The sequence below is a fragment of the Apium graveolens genome, unplaced genomic scaffold (genome assembly GCF_009905375.1).
Source record: "Apium graveolens cultivar Ventura unplaced genomic scaffold, ASM990537v1 ctg3274, whole genome shotgun sequence".
Classification (NCBI taxonomy): Eukaryota; Viridiplantae; Streptophyta; class Magnoliopsida; order Apiales; family Apiaceae; genus Apium; species Apium graveolens.
Window position 1 is genome coordinate 54,834 of NW_027418017.1, and position 22,029 is coordinate 76,862.

The 22,029-nt window shown below is 35.8% G+C and overlaps 4 protein-coding genes across 4 annotated transcripts; 2 read left to right on the forward strand and 2 right to left on the reverse strand.

The window, feature by feature from the left end:
• The first annotated feature begins 1,367 nt into the window (after positions 1 to 1,367).
• LOC141701056 (glucan endo-1,3-beta-glucosidase-like) lies at positions 1,368 to 2,757 on the forward strand. Its single transcript, XM_074504698.1, has 2 exons — positions 1,368 to 1,549; positions 1,739 to 2,757. Exons 1-2 carry the CDS (start codon positions 1,477 to 1,479, stop codon positions 2,713 to 2,715), a joined length of 1,050 nt encoding a protein of 349 aa, XP_074360799.1. The 5' UTR covers positions 1,368 to 1,476; the 3' UTR covers positions 2,716 to 2,757.
• Positions 2,758 to 3,252: 495 nt separating this feature from the next.
• LOC141701051 (rust resistance kinase Lr10-like) lies at positions 3,253 to 4,486 on the reverse strand. The gene is made up of 4 exons (XM_074504694.1): positions 4,483 to 4,486; positions 4,385 to 4,440; positions 3,710 to 3,896; positions 3,253 to 3,587 (listed from the first exon to the last, which is right to left on the reverse strand). Exons 1-4 carry the CDS (start codon positions 4,484 to 4,486, stop codon positions 3,253 to 3,255), a joined length of 582 nt encoding a protein of 193 aa, XP_074360795.1.
• Positions 4,487 to 5,315: 829 nt separating this feature from the next.
• LOC141701052 (rust resistance kinase Lr10-like) lies at positions 5,316 to 6,242 on the forward strand (the record flags this gene model as incomplete). The annotated part of the gene is made up of 1 exon (XM_074504695.1): positions 5,316 to 6,242. A coding segment is annotated over one exon (906 nt), but the record flags the coding sequence as incomplete, so codon positions are not given.
• A 133-nt stretch (positions 6,243 to 6,375) lies between these two features.
• On the reverse strand, positions 6,376 to 18,918 carry LOC141701054 (glutamate synthase 1 [NADH], chloroplastic-like). The gene is made up of 22 exons (XM_074504697.1): positions 18,303 to 18,918; positions 17,645 to 17,764; positions 17,242 to 17,355; positions 16,881 to 17,033; positions 16,684 to 16,784; positions 16,488 to 16,584; positions 15,913 to 16,022; positions 14,951 to 15,054; positions 14,596 to 14,775; positions 14,163 to 14,506; positions 13,960 to 14,030; positions 13,415 to 13,884; positions 12,461 to 13,330; positions 12,005 to 12,159; positions 11,744 to 11,905; positions 9,976 to 11,577; positions 9,287 to 9,502; positions 8,852 to 9,120; positions 8,149 to 8,454; positions 7,766 to 8,033; positions 7,134 to 7,391; positions 6,376 to 6,917 (listed from the first exon to the last, which is right to left on the reverse strand). Exons 1-22 carry the CDS (start codon positions 18,687 to 18,689, stop codon positions 6,654 to 6,656), a joined length of 6,621 nt encoding a protein of 2,206 aa, XP_074360798.1. The 5' UTR covers positions 18,690 to 18,918; the 3' UTR covers positions 6,376 to 6,653.
• Between the last annotated feature and the right edge of the window lie 3,111 nt (positions 18,919 to 22,029).

Below are 22,029 nucleotides of genomic sequence, written 5' to 3' on the forward strand. Positions count from 1 at the left end.
AAGTATGTCGATATTGAAAATGATAAATGAGTAAAAGTATAAACGACAAAATTGTTACAAATTAGTACAAGAAGAAGAGATGGAAGCAGTATGCAAGTTTACGTGATTGTATATAATATAATTTAATTATTCTATTTTGACTTATTTTATAATTAATATTTAACATTTATTGAAAGTTTAGATATGTTGACAACATTTTACTTAATCATTTATGATTATTTTTATTTCCCGAGAAAAAACTATATAACTCTTAAACTAATTTCATGAAACAAATTATGTGATTTGCAAAATTGAATTTGGAATTGACATGTTATTAAAATGTTCGGTTTGGACGTGTTAGTACAATAATTATATAAATTTTAGCTAATCAAACAGCTGTAAACTTTGGATTTTTGGTTATTTTGCTAACAGGCCGAATTTCTAATATGGTTCGGTAATCGACCAAATTTAATTCAGTTCAGTATTGTAAGATAAAATTCTTTTATTTAAATATTCAAAATAATTTCAGTTCGGACTCTAAATATTCGAATACTCACTCCTACTATGGCGAGGTTTGAGTAAGAATCTTAAATTAATAAGTAACACTAAGTATGGTGAGGTTTGAGTAGGAAATCTTAAATTAATAAGTAATTTATTATACAAAAGAATAAGTGATAAATAAATAAATATTTATAAGTCATATATAAGTTAAGTAAGTTTTTGGATAATTTTGTTTAGAAGTTAAATTTTTTTACTTAAATGAACTAAAATATATAATTTTATATATAAATTATTTTAATTCGTGAATTTTAAATTAGAAAAACATTTACAAACATATATTTTAAAATTTAACAAAAAGGAGAAAAATCAAATTAAGTTAAGAAAAAGTATTATTTATAACATTCAACTTATCAGCTTATAAATTATAAATTCGACTTATAAATTAGATCGATAAACGCTGATCAATAAACCATACGAGCCTTTAATCTTTAACACAAAACACAATGTAATCATATTTTGCAATATTGTATTAAAATAAATTTTAATTATAATTACGAAAAAATTTATTTTTATGATATTGTTGAGAATATATATTTACGCATTAATTTTTAAAATTTTAATATGATTATACTCTATCGAAATTGATTATGTTTCGATACATTAAAAAATTATTATTTTAGAAAATGATTAGTATAAAATTTTTAATTTATAGAAGATTTGATTGAGAAATATGAAAGTGTGTGTTCAGTTGTACAATGTGAATAAGACTGAAGACCCTGGAAATTAAATAAACAAAGCGATGGCTCTCATATATACGACGACAACACCTATGAGGCACGTTTTCGAAACAAATTGGCAATTTGACGACTTAAATATTTGTTGGGGATTTTTAAAGAGTTATCCGAAAGTTGACTTGACATGTTGCGAGTACTACATAATTGTAGTAAGATTGTATGAATTATTATATATATTACCTGCATAATCTAAAGTTTTTCCATGTCCAAATTAAGTAGAATGCAATCTATATTTCTGTTTCTTGGGATGTTCATGCTTGCCATTAACAAATCAGGTTTAGTTCTTTCTCTTTCTCAGACTAGCTTTATTATATATGCGGCTTGTTTGCGAAATGATACAATGAGGCTGGATGGTGTCTGGGATGGTGTCTGGGAGTGAGCTATCGCACAGGGCCGAAAATATATAAATAATTTTGAAATTTTAGTAAATTACTAATCATACTAATCATTTGCTGCATTGACAGGGGCACAATCCGTAGGTGTGTGTTATGGGAGAAACGGATATAATTTGCCAAACGAACAGGCGACAATCGATTTGTTCAAGGCCTATGGTATTAGAAAGATGAGACTTTACGATCCCGTGCAGGCAGCATATCAAGCTCTCAGAGGATCAAACATAGAAGTCATTCTTGACGTACCAAACAGGCAACTTGAATCCCTTCAAGATCCTGCTGCAGCAAGAACATGGGTTCAAGATAACATTCAAAACAACATGCCAGGAGTAAATTTTCGTTACATTGCTGTTGGAAATGAAGTTGATCCGAACAGTGGTACTTCCCAGTATGTTAATTATGTTCTTCCCGCCATGAGAAATGTGCATGATGCAATTGTAGCAGCAGGACTGCAAGATCAGGTTAAGGTTTCCACCGCTACGTACTCAGGTGTCACTAGTGGATTTCCCCCATCACAGGGTTCGTTCCAAGATAGTGCAAAATGGTTCATGGAGCCAATCATTCAATTTTTAGCCCAAAACAATTTGCCACTTCTAGCAAATATTTACCCTTATTTTAGCTTCCTGGGAACTCCTCAAATAAGTCTTCAATATGCTACGTTTACATCACCATATGTTGTTGTATATGATGGCAATGTTCAATACTGGAACCTTTTTGATGCACTGCTAGATACTATGTATTCGGCTGTTGAGAGAGCTGGTGGTCCCAACATCGAGATTATCGTGTCAGAGAGTGGATGGCCTTCTGCAGGTGATAGAGAGGCAAGTGTAGAAAATGCAGGAACTTATAATCGGAATTTGATCAATCACGTTAACCATAATGGGACACCAAAGAGACCAAATAAACTTATAGAAGCTTACATATTTGCTATGTTTGATGAAAACATCAAGGGAGGGGCAGAGACTGAGAAACATTTTGGGCTCTTCAACCCTACGAACCAGCAGCCCAAATACCAATTTAGTTTTGGAGCTATGAATTATGATTCTTAATATATGTCATATTGTCATGTACTAAAAAATTAAGGCCCATTATCAACAATATGAACCAGGGAATGATTACAGTTCTGTTGAGGAGACTGATTTTACTTTGTATGTCTGAGATCAGTTTGTTTGCACCAGACTGTCATATGTATGTTCTAGCAAGCAACAAAAATAAAATTCTTGCTATGTTATTGTCTTATTGACTTCATAAATTTGTCTTCTGGTGCAATATATCCCATTGTGCCCCTAGCCATGGTCATTGACACAATAGTTTGATCCTTAGAACACAATTTGGCCAGACCAAAGTCAGAAATTTTTGGATTGAAATCTTGGTCCAACAAGATATTATGAGGCTTGATATCAAAGTGGAGAATCTGGTGTGCACACCCTTGGTGAAGATACTCGATTCCTTTAGTTATGCCTAGAGCAATATCTTGCATCTTCTCCCAACCAAAAAAACTGTTCTTGTCATTTTCTTCAGAGTATTTCAGTTTTTCTCGGGAGTTGTTAGGTTGGAACTCGTAAACAAGGGCACGATTGCAGCCATCAGCACAGTATCCCATTAACATCAGCTTTGGGATCACAATTGAGCAGCTTCACTGCAACAATAATGTCATCAGTGATCTGTCCCTTGTACACTGTCCCGAAACCTCCTTTACCTAATTTATCACTAAACTGACTAGTGATCTTCTTGATATCAGCATAAGTGTACCTTGTTGGTTTCATGGCTTTGTAATCATCCAAAAACATTTTGATTTTCAGCTGATCATGCTTCTTTTGCATATGAGATCGGATTGTATTATACAAAACTAGACTGAGGACAAGCACAGCGACAATAGCACTCAGAATTATTCCAGCAACAGGCTTAATTGATCCACCACCTGCAATATTTTAGGCTGGAATTAATTGTTTACCAATTCATTTCCAATTAATTATATAGGCAAGCGTTTATGAACAAGCTACAAATATTTAGCTTGCACGATGAAGAGTGTGATAAACTTACCTCCGCTGGTTGATTGTGCTTTGGGAATGGGGAAACATGTAGTACTCTGATTTTTTCCAGCATCTATACTATTTTTTACGAGCTTGCAGTACATCCCTCTAGCTTCACATCTACTACAGTTTGGTGTGGACCAATTGGCCTTGACGTATTTGGCATGACCGATACTTGGGAGAACAAAACTAAAAATCTTTGTGCACAATGTTACTTCCTCATTAGTAATACATGGATAATCAGGGAAATAGTTGACATGTAAAGCTTGTCCACTGAGGGAAACAAGCTTCACTGGTTTCAAGCTGATGACATCTTGGTCACAACTGAAAAAGTGATAGTGATAATCTGATTTAAATCTGAAGGGCCTAGGAGGAGCTAATGAATATGATGAATTTGATTTGGAAAGCAATTTCACCGGAAAGCAACATTTAATATGGATTAACATGATGCTGATATAGTTGAATGTGCTAAGAGGTGTAATTGATACTAGTGAGGGCTAAGTCAGTAGAAAGAAAGAGCTGGACTTCATTAAGCGACGTTTGAGCAACGTATTCAAAGTGAAGCATGGCTCTTCCCTTATGAACAAGAAAGTTGGAAACCAGGGTGACCACAGTGCTCAGGCTGTTTTCCTTTGAGCCAGAAGGGGAAGCGGATGTCAGGACCGTGAGTCGAGCATCTTCTCACCTTACATTCCTCATCTGCATCTGCACCTATAACTCCCATCAATGCAAACACTAACACTGCCAATAAAAATAACTCAGTTACTTGCAGTTCAAAAATACCCATCATATAGTATTATCTAATGCCAAGATTCTGATATACGATATCATATTGGCATCTCTGCATCCTCAGAAAAAATATATCAAAGCCACTACTTTCGAGTGGACTTCAGTTTAGTACCTATCATTGACTTGACCCTGTATTCTTCCTCCCAAGTAAACTGATACTTTCATAGCCACAACTTTTCGGGTGCCTTCAGTTCACTGATTATCGTAGACTTGACTCAGTACTCATTCTCCCTTTTAGCCTAAAAATATCAGCTTGACTTGAGAAGAGATGGAAGACTCTTTGTAATAACATTATTACTACAAATGTGTCTTTTAAAGATTCTATGCTTAAGTCGAAAATAGGTGAAGGAAATGGAGAGAACATTTGCCCTTGTATATGCCTTAGATAGCAGAAAAGCTTCACTAATACATTACATAATCAAACTTATACTAGTCTTATCATTTCCAACCTCCTGCAACTGCAAAGCCATATCTCCTTCTTCTTGCGGTAATATCCGAAACATAATTTGTCCTTTTACTTTAAAAGGTGATCAGCAAAGATGTCCTCAAAATCTTTTTAGCAAAGAGCTTTCATGTTTGAACAACCGCACCACCATAATTGTGCATCCCCATAAAGTCTTCTATGTTGGGAAAATCAACTACGAGAAGCTTACGATTAGGCTGGTTGATCCTGGCCTTAAAAAGAACAGCTATTCTTCTCTTCCACACTATGTGATCCAGCAGCATGACTATTCGAGTTCTTCTAATCATATTTGGGAACATAACCATGCTCTTCGAGTAATCCAATGTCTGTCCCCTGCATTATCTTAGCGATACGTTGCTATTAACTCTCCACTTCCTACTTCCACTTCAGTAGTTACTTCGGGACTGTGTATAAAGGGAAGCTTCGCAGTGGTCATTTTGTAGCAGTAAAGATATTGGGCAAGTCCAAGGCATCTGCGCAACAATTCACTAATGAAGTAGCTACGAGTGGAAGGATTCATCATGTCAGTGTGGTGCAACTCACTGGTTTTTGCTTTGAAGGAAGAAAACGTGCTCTGATCTATGAGTTCATGCCCAACGGATCTTTAGAGAAGTACATTTTGCGTCGAGAAGAAAAAGAAGAAAAAGAAACTTTGTTCTTGAGCTGGGAAAAGATGTTCAAGATTTCCTGCAAAGTAGCAAGTGGAATTGACTACTTGCATCGAGGTTGTGACATGCAAATTTTGCATTTTGACATCAAGCCTCACAACATTCTTCTTGATGAGAATTTCAATCCGGAAATTTCTGATTTTGGACTTGCGAAATTGTATGCCACTGATGACAGCACTGTGATTCTGACTGCAGCAAGAGGGACAATGGGTTACATGGCTCCAGAGATGTTTTACAAAAATATCGGAGGCGTTTCATATAAAGCGGATGTTTATAGTTTCGGAATGTTGATGATGGAAATGACTAGCCAAAGAAGAAGCTTGAATCCATTAGTGGATCATATTAGCCATTCTCACTCTCCCATATCGGTGTATAACGAACTTCGCAAAGGAAACGAGATTGAAATGGAAGATGTTGCTGAGGACGAAAGGAAGTTGGTAAAGAAAATGATCATAGTAGCATTCTGGTGTATACAATTGAAGCCGAGTGAGCGTCCTCCGATGAGCAAAGTTATCGAGATGCTTGAAGGAGATGCAGAACTCTTAGTAATGCCTCCTAAACCTTCAATGTACCCTCAAGAACCAGCTAGGATTGTAACATGAACAAACAACTGTCATTCGGTTGAGGCAAATTTTCTAACTCGATGAACACCGTAAAATCAGATTATGTAATGCATCCAGATAAAATCAGAGTAAAACATAAGTCTGATTATGCATCCATAGTAAAATCAGATTAACTGCTGAAATGCACTCAAGATACCAGAAACCCGAAAACTGTAATCATTTATTCAGTTGGACAATTAACCACTGTTTCATACAAGAAAGCGTAAAAAGGACTAAAGGATTACAAAAGAAAGGAACAACCTACAAAATGATACAAATACCCTGGATTACAAAGGATATCAACGCCTTACCTATAATCTATAACCCTGTATCTAGCTTTGAGAGGACCCTGGCGTCGGTTATCTACAACGAACTTGTCAGAAACCCTGCTCTTGGTATAAAAAAAGCGTGAAAAAAAAAACTATTTTGTCATCACCGTCTGCTTGTTGCTAATCTTGTGTCCTCGCTGATATTGCTTTGTCTATCTGAATTGACATCGTTTTTCTCTTTGAGGAGGTACTTGTCGACTTGAGAAGCAGCTTGCCGACCTTCTGAAATGGCCCATACAACTAAAGATTGTCCACGTCGACAATCACCGGCAGCAAATACCCCATCTATGTTAGTAGAGAAACGGCCGTAATCTGCTTTGATGTTTGATCTACTGTCTCTCTCCAACTCCAGTTTATCGGCTATCGTCTAGTTAAAATAAACAGCACAAATTTAAGATATATAATAATGCAGTGGTATCATTTCCGTCCATTTTTTAAGTTTGATGTCAAAGATTATGTGACTGACAAAAATAGCGAGAGAAACTTGTAACTACGCTAGTTTTATCCTACTGCTACCAGTTCTGTATAGATTATTAGATTATCACAACAAATATTGTGATGCACATTAGCTCAGGATACTAACCGATTCAGGACCAAGAAAACCCATGGCTAGTAGTACTAAATCAGCCTCAATGATCTCCTCAGAACCTTCGACTTCTTTGAATTGGAACTTTCCACTTGCATCCTTCTCCCATTGAACACGCACAAGTTCCAGTGCTTTCACAACCCCATTCTCATCTCCAATAAACCTCTTAGTTAACACCTCGTAGGATCTGGGGTCTTTTCCGAACTTGGTAGCCGCTTCCTGGTGTCCATAATCTACGCGGAATATGCGAGGCCACTGCAACCAAATGAAAGTAAAAGACATCAGTAAGATAAGAACTGAGAACAAAGCGTTCATTTAAAAATAGCATATATTACCGTAGACTAGCTGCTGTAAATTGTGACTTGATTCTATGAACATATACAGACAGAAACTAACTAAACCCATTTAGAAGCCCAGGTCACACCTCAATTATCTGATTCTTGCTGTACATGTTACACTTGTCAAACAAGGTTCATTCAGCATGTCAATTGCCGAAACCACTAAGAATCACAAACCATAACTAAACTAAACAACCCTGTGTGTCTTGCTCTATAGTAAGTTTCGGGTATAAAGACAAAACAAAAGTATCGAGATACCATAGCATAAAATGACCAAGGGAAATGACGAACCTGTGGCCAGGGGTTACCCGGTGCCCTTGTTCTTGGCGGCTCAGGGAGCAGCTCCAAATTTACAATGTTAGTGCAACCGTGTCGAATAGAAGTCCCTATGCAATCTGTTCCAGTGTCACCTCCGCCAATTACCACAACTTTTTTTCCTTTAGCTGAAATGTAGTTACCATCCTCAAGATTGCTATCTAACAAGCTTTTAGTGTTGGCATGAAGGAACTCCATTGCAAAATGGACTCCTGATAAACTCCTTCCAGGAATAGGAAGGTCCCTGCAAAGATTTTGAATAGTTCTGTTACCCCTCTTTTTTGATATATATAATTGACTGAAGACAACTTTTATCCAGAAGCATCCTTTCTTTAGTAGACATAATTAGGTTAGCATACCTCGGCTTTGTGGCTCCTACAGCTAAAATGATAGCATCGTTCTCCTCACGAAGTCGGTCTAGAGAGTAAGACAGATCTTTACCAACAGTGGCATTAACAACGAAAGTCACACCTTCTTTCTCCATAAGGTCAACCCGCCTTTGAACAACATCAACTTTGTCTGTCTTCATGTTAGGAACTCCATACATCATAAGTCCCCCGACTCGATCAGAACGCTCAAAAACAGTCACAGAATGACCTATTCTATTTAGCTGATCAGCAGCTGCCAAACCAGAAGGTCCACTCCCAACAATAGCAACTCTTTTCCTGTACCAACAGTGACTACGATCAAGTTTCTTAAAGCTATTAAACACCAGCATTCATTCCTCAAAAAATGGTCTCGCTTAAAATTCAATGTAGTACAGTGAAATCCAAGAGTTCAACTATGAAAATGAAACTGGTTATAGTTTATTTACCATATGTGAATATCTTACGTATTGTAGCAAAGTACAAATACCATTGTATTTTAAATGTTAATTACTGTTGCAGATCACCTTTTGGAAAATGGAATTTCAGAATTTTAGTGGTGGAATGATAAAATCAGGCTGTAACTAGGAGCACTCTAAATTCCAAATAGGACTCCTTGTGAAACGAATTTAAGTACTAGTCGTCTGAAAACATACACACGAGCGCGCGCGCGCACACACATAGAAATGTTACATACCCTGTTCTAGTGACTGGAGGCCGTGGCACCATCCACCCTTCCTCAAAAGCCTTGTCAATAATAGCACACTCGATGCTCTTAATAGATACTGGATTTTCTATAATACCAAGCACACAAGAACCTTCACATGGTGCTGGGCATACTCGACCAGTGAACTCTGGAAAATTATTAGTCTCCAGAAGCCGATTGAGTGCTTCACGCCACCTATTTTGGTACACCAGCTCGTTGAATTCGGGTATTTTATTTCCAAGAGGACATCCTGAGTTCTCCTGTAAAGATATTATATCGTTTTACAACAGAATCAGCTTACTAGATGGTTATACTAAAACAAAGATGTTAAGAAAACTAGAAATTTTTGTTTTATACCAGCATATTCATTGGGATAAAATTGTAGAATTTTATGAAACAAAAAATAAGATGAAGAACAATCATTACTTGATGACAGAAAGGTGTGCCACAGTCCATACAGCGAGCAGACTGTGTCTTTACAAGTGGCCCAGGTTTAGTCTCTTCCATAACTTCTTTCCAGTCAGTCATCCGAACATTGGGATCCCTGTATGAAACGCCTGCACGCTCATAAGAAACAAAACCTCTATGTTTAACAGCATCAGCTACCTGAGATGGTCTCTCTAATACTTTAGTCTTCCCTTCCTGCGTTTTCCAGTTTACAAATCATATGAATTGTTACAAGCCACTACTTTCTTGTTTTTAATATTACTACTAATAGTCGCATATGTATATGTTAGGGACTTGGTTTAATCATATCATAAATGAAACTATAAGCATATTACATACATCTAAGACTAAGTAGATCTACAAGCCAAAAATATATATAACGACTCATTAATTGTTTTTTAAATAGTTTAAAGTGATATTAATTTAAATAATACTAATAAATTTCAATTATTCAAAAAAGGGATTAACTTAAACTAACCGATGTACAGGCAGAAAAGGTGATTCTTTATTTTGAGGAAAGAAAGGTAAAACATTATCAAACTTTAAGGTATTTTCCCAAATACCTGTAGGCACCTGCATGTATTGATCACTACTTCCTAGATAAATGTTTTGGCCTACAAGCTCTTAAAGTTATAATTTTGAAGTATATATGAAAATGTTTTACGAACCTCACTAGCTTTCCCATTCAAAGATGTTGCAGCCATTTTCTTTAGCTCTTCAAAGGCATCTTTTTTAGCTAGCTCTGCCTCCTCTTGCTGCTCAGCTTCTTTAGCAGCCTTTTCCGCAGCCCTCTTTGCAGTTTCCTCCTTTTTTTGATTAGCAAGTACTCTTTTGTAATCCCTTGGAAAGACCTTGATAAATGAAGGTAAGAGGTTATCAAAGTTCGCAAGCACTTCTTTGGCTAGCTGGCTGCCGGTATGCCGCTGATGTTGCTGTATCATCATCCTAAGAGTCGTGATATCATCTTCTTCTTCCACTTTATCAAGATCAACCAATTCAGCATTGCATCGTGATCGAAATTTTGTATCTACGTCGAAAACATAAGCAACACCACCACTCATGCCAGCTGCAAAATTCCTCCCAGTTTTCCCAAGAACAACAACGGTCCCACCAGTCATATATTCACAACCATGATCACCAACACCTTCTACAACTGCTTTAGCTCCAGAATTACGTACACAAAATCTTTCAGCAGCCATCCCATTAAAGTAAGCTTCACCATTTGTTGCACCATAAAGAGCCACATTTCCAATTACAATGTTTTCTTTTGGGTCAAAATTGCTTCCTTTGGAAGGGTAAACAACAATCTTGCCACCTGACAATCCTTTCCCAACATAGTCATTACCGTCACCTTCAAGCTCTAGCGTGATTCCAGGACAAAGAAAAGCTCCAAGGCTCTGGCCTGCACTACCATTAAGTTTGACGTGTATAGTATCTACAGGAAGGCCAACATTATGGTAGCGCTTCGTCACTTCATGGCTTAACATTGTTCCAACTGCACGATCTGTATTGCAGATAGGTGTTTCCATGTATACCGGAAGACTTCTGGACAAAGCAGGTGTAGACAATGATATTAATTTTCGATCCAAGACCATGTCTAACCCATGGTCTTGTTTCTCTACACAATATTGTGCAGCCTGTGGACGAATTTCAGCAGCTGGTTTAAGTAATAAAGAGAGATCTATAGTCTTCAGTTTCTCATTATTCTTCGTTAGTTCTTCATCAATTTCAAGCATGTCTGCGCGGCCAACCATTTCATTAATTGTTCTCAAACCAAGCTGAGACATAATTTCTCTTACTTCTTCTGCTAGCATAAAGAAGAAATTAATGACATGTTCGGGTTCTCCAGCAAATTTTTCTCTAAGAACTGGATCTTGGGTTGCAATGCCAACAGGGCAAGTGTTTTTGTGGCACTTCCGCATCATGATACACCCAAGAGTTATTAGAGGAGCAGTGCTGAAACCAAATTCCTCAGCGCCAAGAAGGGCAGCAATGGCCACATCTCTTCCAGTTTTCAGTTGACCGTCTGTCTGGAGAACTGTTCGACCACGGAGATCATTAGCAACAAGAGTTTGGTGGGTCTCCGCAAGACCAAGTTCCCAAGGAAGCCCAGCACTCTTGATACCAGTCCATCGAGAAGCCCCTGTACCTCCATCATGGCCAGAGATTAATATATGATCAGCATGCCCCTTGACAACACCACTAGCTATTACACCAACACCAGCTTCAGAAACCAATTTCACACTCACTCTAGCTGCTGGATTAGCATTCTGCATAAGAATCAGATTAACCAAATCAATATCAATAAAGGTAACATGATCTAGAAATTCACAAAGAACATACACTAAATTAGAAAAATATATTCTATAACAACTATATTAACATCCAATTTACATAGTATTACTGTAAAATAAGAGTACTATAGTCTATAGATACCTTTAAATCATAAATCAGTTGAGAAAGATCCTCTATAGAATAGATGTCATGATGGGGAGGAGGGCTTATCAGACCCACCCCTGCAGTAGAATTCCGAGTGACTGCAATATCACCGATTACCTTGTGGCCAGGAAGTTCTCCTCCTTCACCGGGCTTTGCTCCCTGTGACACGCAAAGAAAAAGTTACAAAGAAATGTTTCTTAATTCGTCCACTATCACATATGTAACAAATAGTTTTACGCTGCAAACTTTAAATTATACCTGAGCCATTTTTATCTGAAGCTCATCAGCATTTGTTAGGTAATAACTTGAAACACCAAATCTTCCACTTGCAACCTGCTTGATTGCACTCCTCCTAGGATTCATCGAACCATCTGAAAGTGGCTCCATACGAGATGGTTGTTCACCACCCTCGCCTAGAAACACAGAGATTACATACTGTAAGTACTGAGGATTATATAAAGCAAAGACCTAGAGTTGGTAGAATAGCTGCACCACATTAGTCTATAACATAAGCAACAACAATTAAGAATTAACCATTAAAACCAACTAAAGTCGAAACATGAAATTAAATTGTACAAGAGGATGTATGTATTGATAGTTCAAAAGTATAGACAAAAAATGGTGTTCTATAGGCATGCAGGGATGGAAACTCGACAATTTCCTACTATAGTACTGTCATAATTACAAAAATATAAAGTTCCATAGACAACAAACCTGTATTCGACTTCCCTCCAATCTTATTCATTGCCATAGCAAGGGTTGTGTGGGCCTCCAGTGAAATTGATCCATAACTCATAGCTCCGGTACAGAACCTCTTCACGATTTCCTTGGCTGGCTCGACTTCCTCCAAAGGTATCTTCACTGCCGCCTCTTTGAATTTCAGAAGTCCCCGCAAATTACAGGACTTATTTAGTTCCTGTATGCGCTTAGAATACTCCTTGTAGGCAGACACACTATTTCCTCTGGCTGCCTCCTGCAGCTTCGATATTGCAAGAGGATCATTCAGATGAATCTCACCGCCTTTCCTCCAGTGGTAATCACCAGGATTTGGGAGTGCAACAGACTCGGCACTTGTCGGAGGTAATGCGCGTGATGGAAATGCAAGATCATGCAAATGAAGAGCATCGTCAGCAAGTGCCTCAAATGTTGCACCCTCTACCCTGCTAGGAGTTCCAGCAAAGCACCTTTCCATCACTTCTGTAGAAAGACCAACAGCCTCAAAAATTTGAGCACCCTTGTATGAGGCCAAGGTTGATATACCCATCTTAGCAAGAACTTTCATCATTCCGTACTGACTTGCTTCATAATACTTCTTGACCAGATCCTCCTTTGAGTGGAATTCACCGCTAGATTTAGGTGGTATCTTTCCATCAACTTGAAGTCGCCAAATAGCCTCCACAGCCAAATACGGGCAGATAGCATCTGCACCAAAACCAACCAGTGTACAGAAATGGTGCACTTCTCTTGGCTCAGCAGAATCCACAATTAAAGCAATGCGAGTACGCTCATGTTTTTTAACTAAATGTTGATGGACAGCACCAACAGCCAATAGGGAGCTAACGGCAACTCGGTTCGAGGAAAATCCTGAAAATTCAACAAGTTAACATATTACTGATGATAGTAATTATTTTCATATTGAGCTTCCTCTAAGATAAGGGAATATGTTACCTCGATCAGAGAGCACCAGAGTAGTATAGCCTTTCTTGATCGCATCATGTGCTTCTGAACAGATCCTATCTAATGTCTCTTCCAATCCGTTTCTGCCACGTTCCTTCAAATACGTAATATCTACAACTTTGCTGCGCCAGCCTCTGTAGTTCATTTTCTTAATAGCTTGCATTTCATCAATCGATAGAAGGGGGCCTTGGAGTGACATACGTTGACATTGTTCTTCACTGGTCTCTGTCAGATCCCCTTCTGGGCCAACCATGCACTCCATAGATGTAACTATCTTCTCCCGGATAGGATCAATTGGAGGATTTGTAACCTGAGCAAACATTTGCTTGAAATATTCAAAAGTAAGTTTCTCTCTGTTTGACATCACAGCCAGTGGAGCATCATTCCCCATCGAGCCAAGAGCTTCAACACCATCTTTTGCCATTGGTAGCAGTAGCATCTCTAATGATTCGACTGTGTAACTGAAAAACGAAAACAATTCGGGTTATCTTTCATATTCCGGGAGAGTGTAGCCAGCAGGTCAAGGAGATACATACCCAAAAGCCCTCAGGGGAGCCACTAAACCATGCATTCCCATGTATTCCATATTGTCATCATTGTTAGATGCCTAACAAGCACAAAGGTGAAGCCACTTAAACTTTTTGAAATACGGAAGTTAATAAAGTCATAGATATAATAGAAGAACAAGAAAGGTGGAAATAATCAAGATGAAGAAGGCATATATATTTATAATCCTTACTTTCAAGACTCCGGTTATGGGTGGCCACGCCCTATCAGATTCGTCAACAGATTCAACAATGTTCTTAACAGTTATCTTTTGCCTTTCAAGCCACTCTCCATAAGGTCGTGCTAGTGAGTACTGCTGCTTTAAAGCTTCATCATCTACAACAACATGCTTTTTGAAATCCACAAGAAGCATCATTCCAGGATTCAGTCTTCCTTTCCTAGATATATCTTCTGGTGGGATATCCACCACCCCAACTTCACTTGCCATTATAACTCGTCCGCTGTGAGTAACATAAAAGCGACCAGGGCGTAATCCATTTCGGTCCAAGGTAGCCCCAAGATAATGACCATCAGTAACTGCAAGTGATTATTATAAGTCAGCAAAAACACTAAACATTGCAACATCATAATTATATGTTAAAATCAACATCATTTAAGCCTCTTACATGATATTAGTGCTGGACCATCCCACGGTTCCATGAGCGCTGAAAAATATTCATACAAAGCCTTTCGTTGAGGATCCATATTTTCGTCATTCTGCCAAGCTTCAGGGATCATCATCATAATAGCTTCTGGGAGACTCCTGCCTGCTCGAACTAGAAGCTCAAGGACACCATCAAAAGATCCTGAAGATGCAGAAACAATGTCAATAATCTACATGAATAAAAAAAACTTTCAACATATTTGATCAATATCCTGTTCCATTTGATATGCCCTTTCATCTAGTTACAGTGAACGTTGGAGGAAGTTTCTAGAGTACTTAAACAAGAGAGCTAATAGAAAATATAAACACATCCTAACCAGAATCAGATGAGTTTGCATCTACAATCGGTAGAAGTTTCTTCATCTCATCCTTTGACAACTGAAGCTCCCTGCACTTCAGTAAACCTTCCCGGGCCTTCATCCTGAAAAATTAGCAGATACGGTACTGTTTAAATATGGAATTGAGAGTACAGATAGTAATCATTAGCTCACCAGTAAATCAAGTACAGAAGGCCAGACAATAGGGGTACATAAGCCTCATTTATAAACCACGATAAATGAACATATCAAGATAATAATTTAACAAACATTGAGTAACATTCTGTTACTAGGTACTCTTAACAATCATGGACTATGAAAACGAACCAAGAACTTAAGTTGATGGGTAAAAATTTCTCATCACAGCTTTTTGTGGTAAAATTTTTTGTAATAGAACATAAGTATCAATCCTAATTTATATGTTATTTAAAGAGTTTAGCGAGCTTTGACTTTTAGACACGGCATATGTAAAGGAGGGACCTCTAACACTAGGCATAGGACAGAAAGCAGTCTTTGAATGCTATTCTTCACAAAATCACATCATTATTTAGGGTAAATGCATATATCTTTGCACACCCTGCCCCAACTTTCCACGTGTAAATAAATGTCTAGATAAAATGGCAGATACTGGCCTCCTTTGCTACACTGCAGTCAGCATAAGTACTCAAAAAAAATGTAATCACAGCCAAGGGGTCACTGTGAAAAGTTCAACAGAAGAAGGCTTGTTGAACACATGTTTTGACTTTATGATGCTTATAAATATATATGTGGCATGAAACTTTAGGTATTGTAGCCTCCAAAAGCACTACTCCTAAGGCGATTTATTTTGTGAAAAAATATTAATTTTACTGAATTCATAATCTAAAAAAGAATATGCTTAAACGAATGAACCATTAAACTTCATTTAAGCTCTTTGCAATAGACATCTGAATACAAATGGAATCAATTTCAAGAGAACTTACCAATTGACATTTCCCCGGAGTGTGTTGATTTCTCCATTATGCCCTAAAACACGCATAGGCTGAGCACGGTCCCAGCTTGGAAATGTATTGGTTGAAAACCGTGAATGAACCTGAAGCAATTGTAGAAAATAGGCAGTTTTAGACAATATTGATAATAAACAAAATAGATGTGTTTCCCACTATATTGTGTTTGGCGTACGACATTTAAAATATCCTCCCCGTCATTAAAATACTGTGAACACTATTCTGAATAACTCAAGACTATTATTTTCCAGCAATCAGAATTAAACTTGCTTCCTCGAGAACTGACCATTTACAACACTGCAGCAAGATTCTGGAAACATGATTTACTTTAATGGAGGTACCTTACCAACTCACCCAAAAGAACAAATCTGGCATCCAAATTCATATTTCAAGGGGTGGGAGAACTTAAGAGATTATTCATACGTCAAGAATGCCTCGGGAAGTCATTCCTCAACCTTGCATTTCTTCAGTTGCAGGTTGGTCCTATACTGTTTGTTGGCGAAGTATGCAGTCAGTGGCAAAAAGAGAAAGTGAATGGAGAAAATATTTACCATGGCCATGTAGCTCGTAAACCTTTGATTTCCCAGATCTGCATAGTAGTAATCTTCCAACTGATCAGGCTTCAATTGACCTTTGTAGACAATGGTTCTGTAAAAAAAGACAGAACAATTAGTCAAAACTCCAACCATTTAGAAGCAGCAATACCAAATTTGATTGCACAGTCAAATAGGCATTCTGAAAGCATACCTCGAGGATAGAGAACATATATAGAAATCCTTCATGCTGCCATGTTGGAGATTTAAGGCCGCTCGTATAGCTACCATTGAAACTCTCCTTAATTTATACAACTGCGTGGGTAAAATAAGCACAGAATATTATACATTATCATCTAGTAATTTGAAATTTGTATCAAAAAAATAAGTGAAACAATGTAAAGAAACTACCTGTTGCTCAAAATCAGCCTCAGACTTGGGTGTAGGAGTAAGAAACACTTGTTCAATGACAGGCTCGGTTTGTACAGCAGACTGGCCCAATTTAGAGTTATCTGTGGGGACACGGCGCCAACCAAGAACAGTATGCCCAAGTGACTCAGCAACCTACAGAGACACACGGAGTTTTATACAACCCAATCAAAAAAAAACATGCCACTAGAGGCAAGTAATCTCAAGCGGAAATTCACTTGACAACGTCACACAATAATACTTTCTAGGAATCAACTAGATTCTCCTGGATACAATAATCACAACAGAACTTCTACTTTTACCAAGTCCTCCACTACAGAAATGATGGCAGTAAAGGAATTACCTTAGTAAAAACATTTTTGCTTTGTTCCCTCCTACTTTCAGACGTAGGCAAGAAAAACATTCCGACAGCATATTTCTCAGGTGGTGGCAGCTCAAAGCCGACATCCTTAGCAACCTGACAAAGTAAATGAAACAAGTTCTCCGTCTTACATAATGAAATAGCTCGTTACTAACTTCCGTAAACTGAAAACAAAACATTTGTTACAAAAAACAAATAGGACCCCAACAACCCCTTGTTATACTTGTTTAAAATACACCAATTCCTGGTGACATAGATCACATATAAAAATCCCCCTAAACTAATCAGTACAGCACATTATCAAGTAATTCAATGTAATATAAAAACCGGAGCATATATAAAAATGCATACTTAGTATAGTCTAAAGATAAATAAATAGATGTACCTCCTTGTAGAAGTCATGAGGAAGATCAACAAGAATGCCAGCTCCATCACCAGTATTATTTTCACATCCACACGCACCTCTATGTGTCATGCGTATCAACATCTCTATTGCATCCGTAATCTACAAAATTAGCCCAATCCAACAGTCATGAAACTCTCCATATATTCCATTTCCAAACACAAACACAAAACATGCATGTACACATATGTACAAACATAAAAACCAACTAAACCATATTCTTTCAATTCACATACACACACCTAGCCACTAACCAGACATATATAACTTTATTTGCAAACTCAACAATTTTATTTACCATGCAATTAAATACATACTAGCATACAGAAAGTGATTCTACTAAGAACATATTTTAATAAAAATAAACTAAACAATTTTCTTTTACCACACAATTATGTACACACTTTCATATAATTATAAACGTACTAACATATAGATAGTGATTCAATTGAGAACACATTTTAACATGGGAATAAACACATTTTAACGTGAGAATAATGAAAAGTGAAAACAAACTACACAATTTTCTTTTACCACACAATAATATAGTACAAGCTATCATACAAACTGATTCTTTCGGGTGAGAACACGTTTTAGCGCGAGAATAATTAAATAAGTACAAACTAAACCATTTTTTTACCGTTTTACGGCTACTTTGACCAGACAACTCAGCAATAAAGCCAACCCCACAAGAGTCCTTATCAAAAGAAGCATCATACAACCCTAATGGCTTCTCAGGCACTTGTGACATCAAAGACCTCACCACCCCAACTCTAAGTCTTGGAGCTTTTCCGGGTCCATCAGATTGCCAAATATGGGCCCTTTCTTGACCCGACCCAACTCTTAATCTGGTCCCATAAAACCTAGTTCTCTCCAAGCCCAACCCAGAAGCTCTAACATGGCTACTTTTTACACCAACATGGCTCAAAACATTGAGTTGGGGATTCAAAACAGGCTTAGCTTTAGTGATACCACCAAGATTACGTAGCCTTGTTGCTTGGAAAATTGAATTGGGAGCAATTGACATTGTTTTTGTCAAAAAGATTCAATTTTTTATTGGAAATCTTGTTTATTAGTATGAGAATTATAATTAATTTTGATGTGGGCCGAATAAAGATTGGATCTTTTTCAGAAACAAGATATTTAAAGATAAAGACAGATAAGAAGTGATCCTTATCTGATCAAAACTGAAAACAGAAACTGAAAACGCCTTTAAACAGAGAGAGATGTGTGTGTGTGGGGGAGAGAGAGATGTGTGTGGGAGGGAGGGAGGGAGAGAGAGAGAGGTGTGTGTGTGTGTGTGAGAGAGAGAGAGAGAGAGAGGGGTCTGGGGTTTCTACAGATACATAATCTCTCCTGGACGAGGTAATATTTATAGTGAAAGATTTGTGTGAGATACCTTAGCTGGAGAGGACTCTACACTGTGTTGTAATTGTAAATCATATCTGTATGAGAGAGTGTCACACACAACACATACAGATTTGGTATAATATATGCTTGTTTTACATTTTCTCAATGTGCTTTCTTAAAACAAAATTAAATAATATACTCTCTCCGTCTCAATTTATATGTCTTGTTTAATTTTTAATGGTCAGATTTACTCAACTTTGACCGTAAATAAAAATTTAAATTTTTTATTATTTTGAAAAACTGAAAAATACATATTAAAGTAGATTAAACATACTTTTTAATGATGTAATTTTTATAAATATTTTTGATAACGTACTATGTGAAATTGTTGGTCAAAACTCGGTCAATTTAACGGCAAAAAATCAAATAAGACAAATAAATTGGTACGAAAGAAGTATATTTTTAGGATAATGTTTTTATTTAAATTATAATATATAATAAAGTAACTATTTATTTTTATATTTTTTCATATAATATTTTATATCAAATATATATAAATATTTGGATACGTGCAGAAGAAATCGAAAGATTTTCCCGAATTACTAAGATATCGGTTTGATTATAAAATTTGTTTGATTATAAATTTATTAGATACCGTATCTTTTTACAAAAATGTAAAACTAATTATGTATAGTTTGTTACTATCACAGTTAAGTGTCTTTTTTTCAGAAATCGTTAATAAATCAGTAAAAATTATTTGATCAGTTTAGTTAATTACTGATAAAAATATTAGATTTCTTTTCTTCCGATAATAAATTAATCGATTAATTTCAATTTTTAAAATTTATAACTATAATTACTACTATAAAAGAAGTAAACATTTTAAAAGAAGAGGAGTCTCTAATTTATTTTGTATTTCAATTCAAGCCTTGTACACACAAAATACAGTATGTTACATATGATGCATGCAGAGATATAATAATCTCCTCTTGACGTATAAAATGTGAGTCTTTGCAGCACGCGACAACGGCCGATGGATGCATCACCTCATTATGGTCCCCGCCTTCTAGCCACGTGGCGCACATAGTACTTGTAAAACCTGCTACCCTTCTCCTAACTTGAAAATTTTTTTTAGCACGGTTGGATAACTCAAGTGTCTGTCGTCTCTGATTCGATCCTGGTTCACCCTGAGAATATCTGAGAACAGATACATTTTTATAAGATTATAAGCTATATTTGTCAAAAAAAAACTTGTAAATTTTTTGATTTTCTTTTTCTTGGGAATGAGATAACTTAGCTAAGTATGAGATATATTTATAGGTGACTGATGTCAAAAATCGGAATTATTTGATTTAGATATTAATTTGTGATTTATTGGATAAATTTAAAAAAAAAATATTTATCGATAATTTATCAGAAATCGGAAAATATTGTTGATTGATTTATCGGTAATTTTTGTAAATTCGGCCGATTTCTATAATTATGAATATATGTCCAAAAAATATTATTTCGGAAATAATATTTAGCTATTAATATTTTACTAAAAAATTATTTTGTATTTTATTTTTAATACTTTGATTTTTTTTTAATAGGAATGATAAAAGTGGGTCCTTCACGAACTTAACACATAAAAAATAATATAAATTAAAATTTAAAAAAATAGTTTTTAATGCATTATCAAACAACCTTAAAATTGATAAGCACTGAGGGGAAAAAATAGATACGGCAGCTGGCTGTTTTATGCCGAAATTTGAAACCGTCTCTGAATATTTATTAACTTTGGCGAACATTACCAGGCCTAAACATCGTTGTCAAAGCGGAACGTAAATGTGTTGTTTGCAGTCTTGCATAACAATGAGAAGAAGCTTGTTTGTTATATTCCCTCCGTCCCCATATACGTTTTTTATTTTGATTTTTGACATTATTAATGGAAAGCGATTAGTTATTAATTTACGTTTAATTTATAAGATTAAATATAATTATGAGTGATCTTGTTGAATTCGTATTTATGAGTATTTTTATTTAATAAAAAATTTATATTTAATACTAATACGAAATTAAAGATATTAACAATTAAAAGTGTGCATTGGCAAACATGTACAACACAAATAGTTCAACACGTTTTTAAGGACGGAGGAAGTATTATCAAGTGTGTTTTCTGTTTTTTAAAGAAAAACAGTAATTTTTTGTAATTAAATATTAATAGGAAATTTTAATTGCTGTTAATTATCAATTCAACGAATTTGGTGATAGAAACAAAAATAATACAGTTGGCTGTTTTATGCAGGGATGTGAAACCGTTTCTGATTATATTAATAATGTAGAGGGGAGACTGTCATGAAATTTATTGGTCTGAACATCATTGTCATAAAACCCAACGTTTTTTAATGTGATATTTGCAAAGAAATTAATTAAAAAAATTTATTACTCCCTCCGTCCCAAAATAATATTCCTATTTTGATTTTTTATATTGTTCATGTTAAGGATTAACTGTTAATTTACGTCTAGTCTATAAGATCAAATATAATTATGAGTAATTTTGTTGGATTTATATTTATGAGTATTTTAATAAAATAAAATTTTGATATTATATATTAATATAAAATTAAAGATATTAATAATTAAATAGGTAGGGAGGGAATAAGTGCTGCTCAGTTAGGTAAGTAAAAGAATTTAGATCTCAAATACAGTGGTACCATGTTATCTGTTTGCAAATGGAATATGAAACATTTAATATACTCTGATATTACTTTTGATTTTTACTTATATTTTAAAATATACAAAAGTTATAATTTCGTGTATATTGTTTTTTTAAAAAACAATTTAGTTTAAAATTTAATATTTGCACTTTTACTCAAAAAAGTTAAAAAATAATTTATAAAATTATTATTTTTATTTGACTTAAAATACGTATAAAAAATCAAAGAAATTTGTATTTAGCGAATGATAGAGTACAAATTTTATGTTGTTTAATCTGAGTTTCAATTGTATACTGAAGTGTATGGTTTGTGTTCTTA

Excerpts from the sequence above, each read along its gene's own strand:
- LOC141701056 (XM_074504698.1), top strand. The coding sequence starts at position 1,477 with ATGTCCAAATTAAGTAGAATGCAATCTATATTTCTGTTTCTTGGGATG. Across the intron at positions 1,550-1,738 it reads GCTTGCCATTAACAAATCAG|GGGCACAATCCGTAGGTGTG; the intron begins GTTTAGTTCTTT and ends CTGCATTGACAG.
- LOC141701051 (XM_074504694.1), bottom strand. Across the intron at positions 3,897-4,384 it reads ATGCAGATGAGGAATGTAAG|ATTTTTAGTTTTGTTCTCCC; the intron begins GTGAGAAGATGC and ends TTGTGCACAAAG. Across the intron at positions 3,588-3,709 it reads AGCACAATCAACCAGCGGAG|GTGGTGGATCAATTAAGCCT; the intron begins GTAAGTTTATCA and ends AAAATATTGCAG.
- LOC141701054 (XM_074504697.1), bottom strand. The coding sequence starts at position 18,689 with ATGTCAATTGCTCCCAATTCAATTTTCCAAGCAACAAGGCTACGTAAT. Across the intron at positions 16,023-16,487 it reads TTACGAGCTACATGGCCATG|GTTCATTCACGGTTTTCAAC; the intron begins GTAAATATTTTC and ends CAATTGCTTCAG. Across the intron at positions 14,776-14,950 it reads TGCAAACTCATCTGATTCTG|GATCTTTTGATGGTGTCCTT; the intron begins GTTAGGATGTGT and ends CTGCATCTTCAG.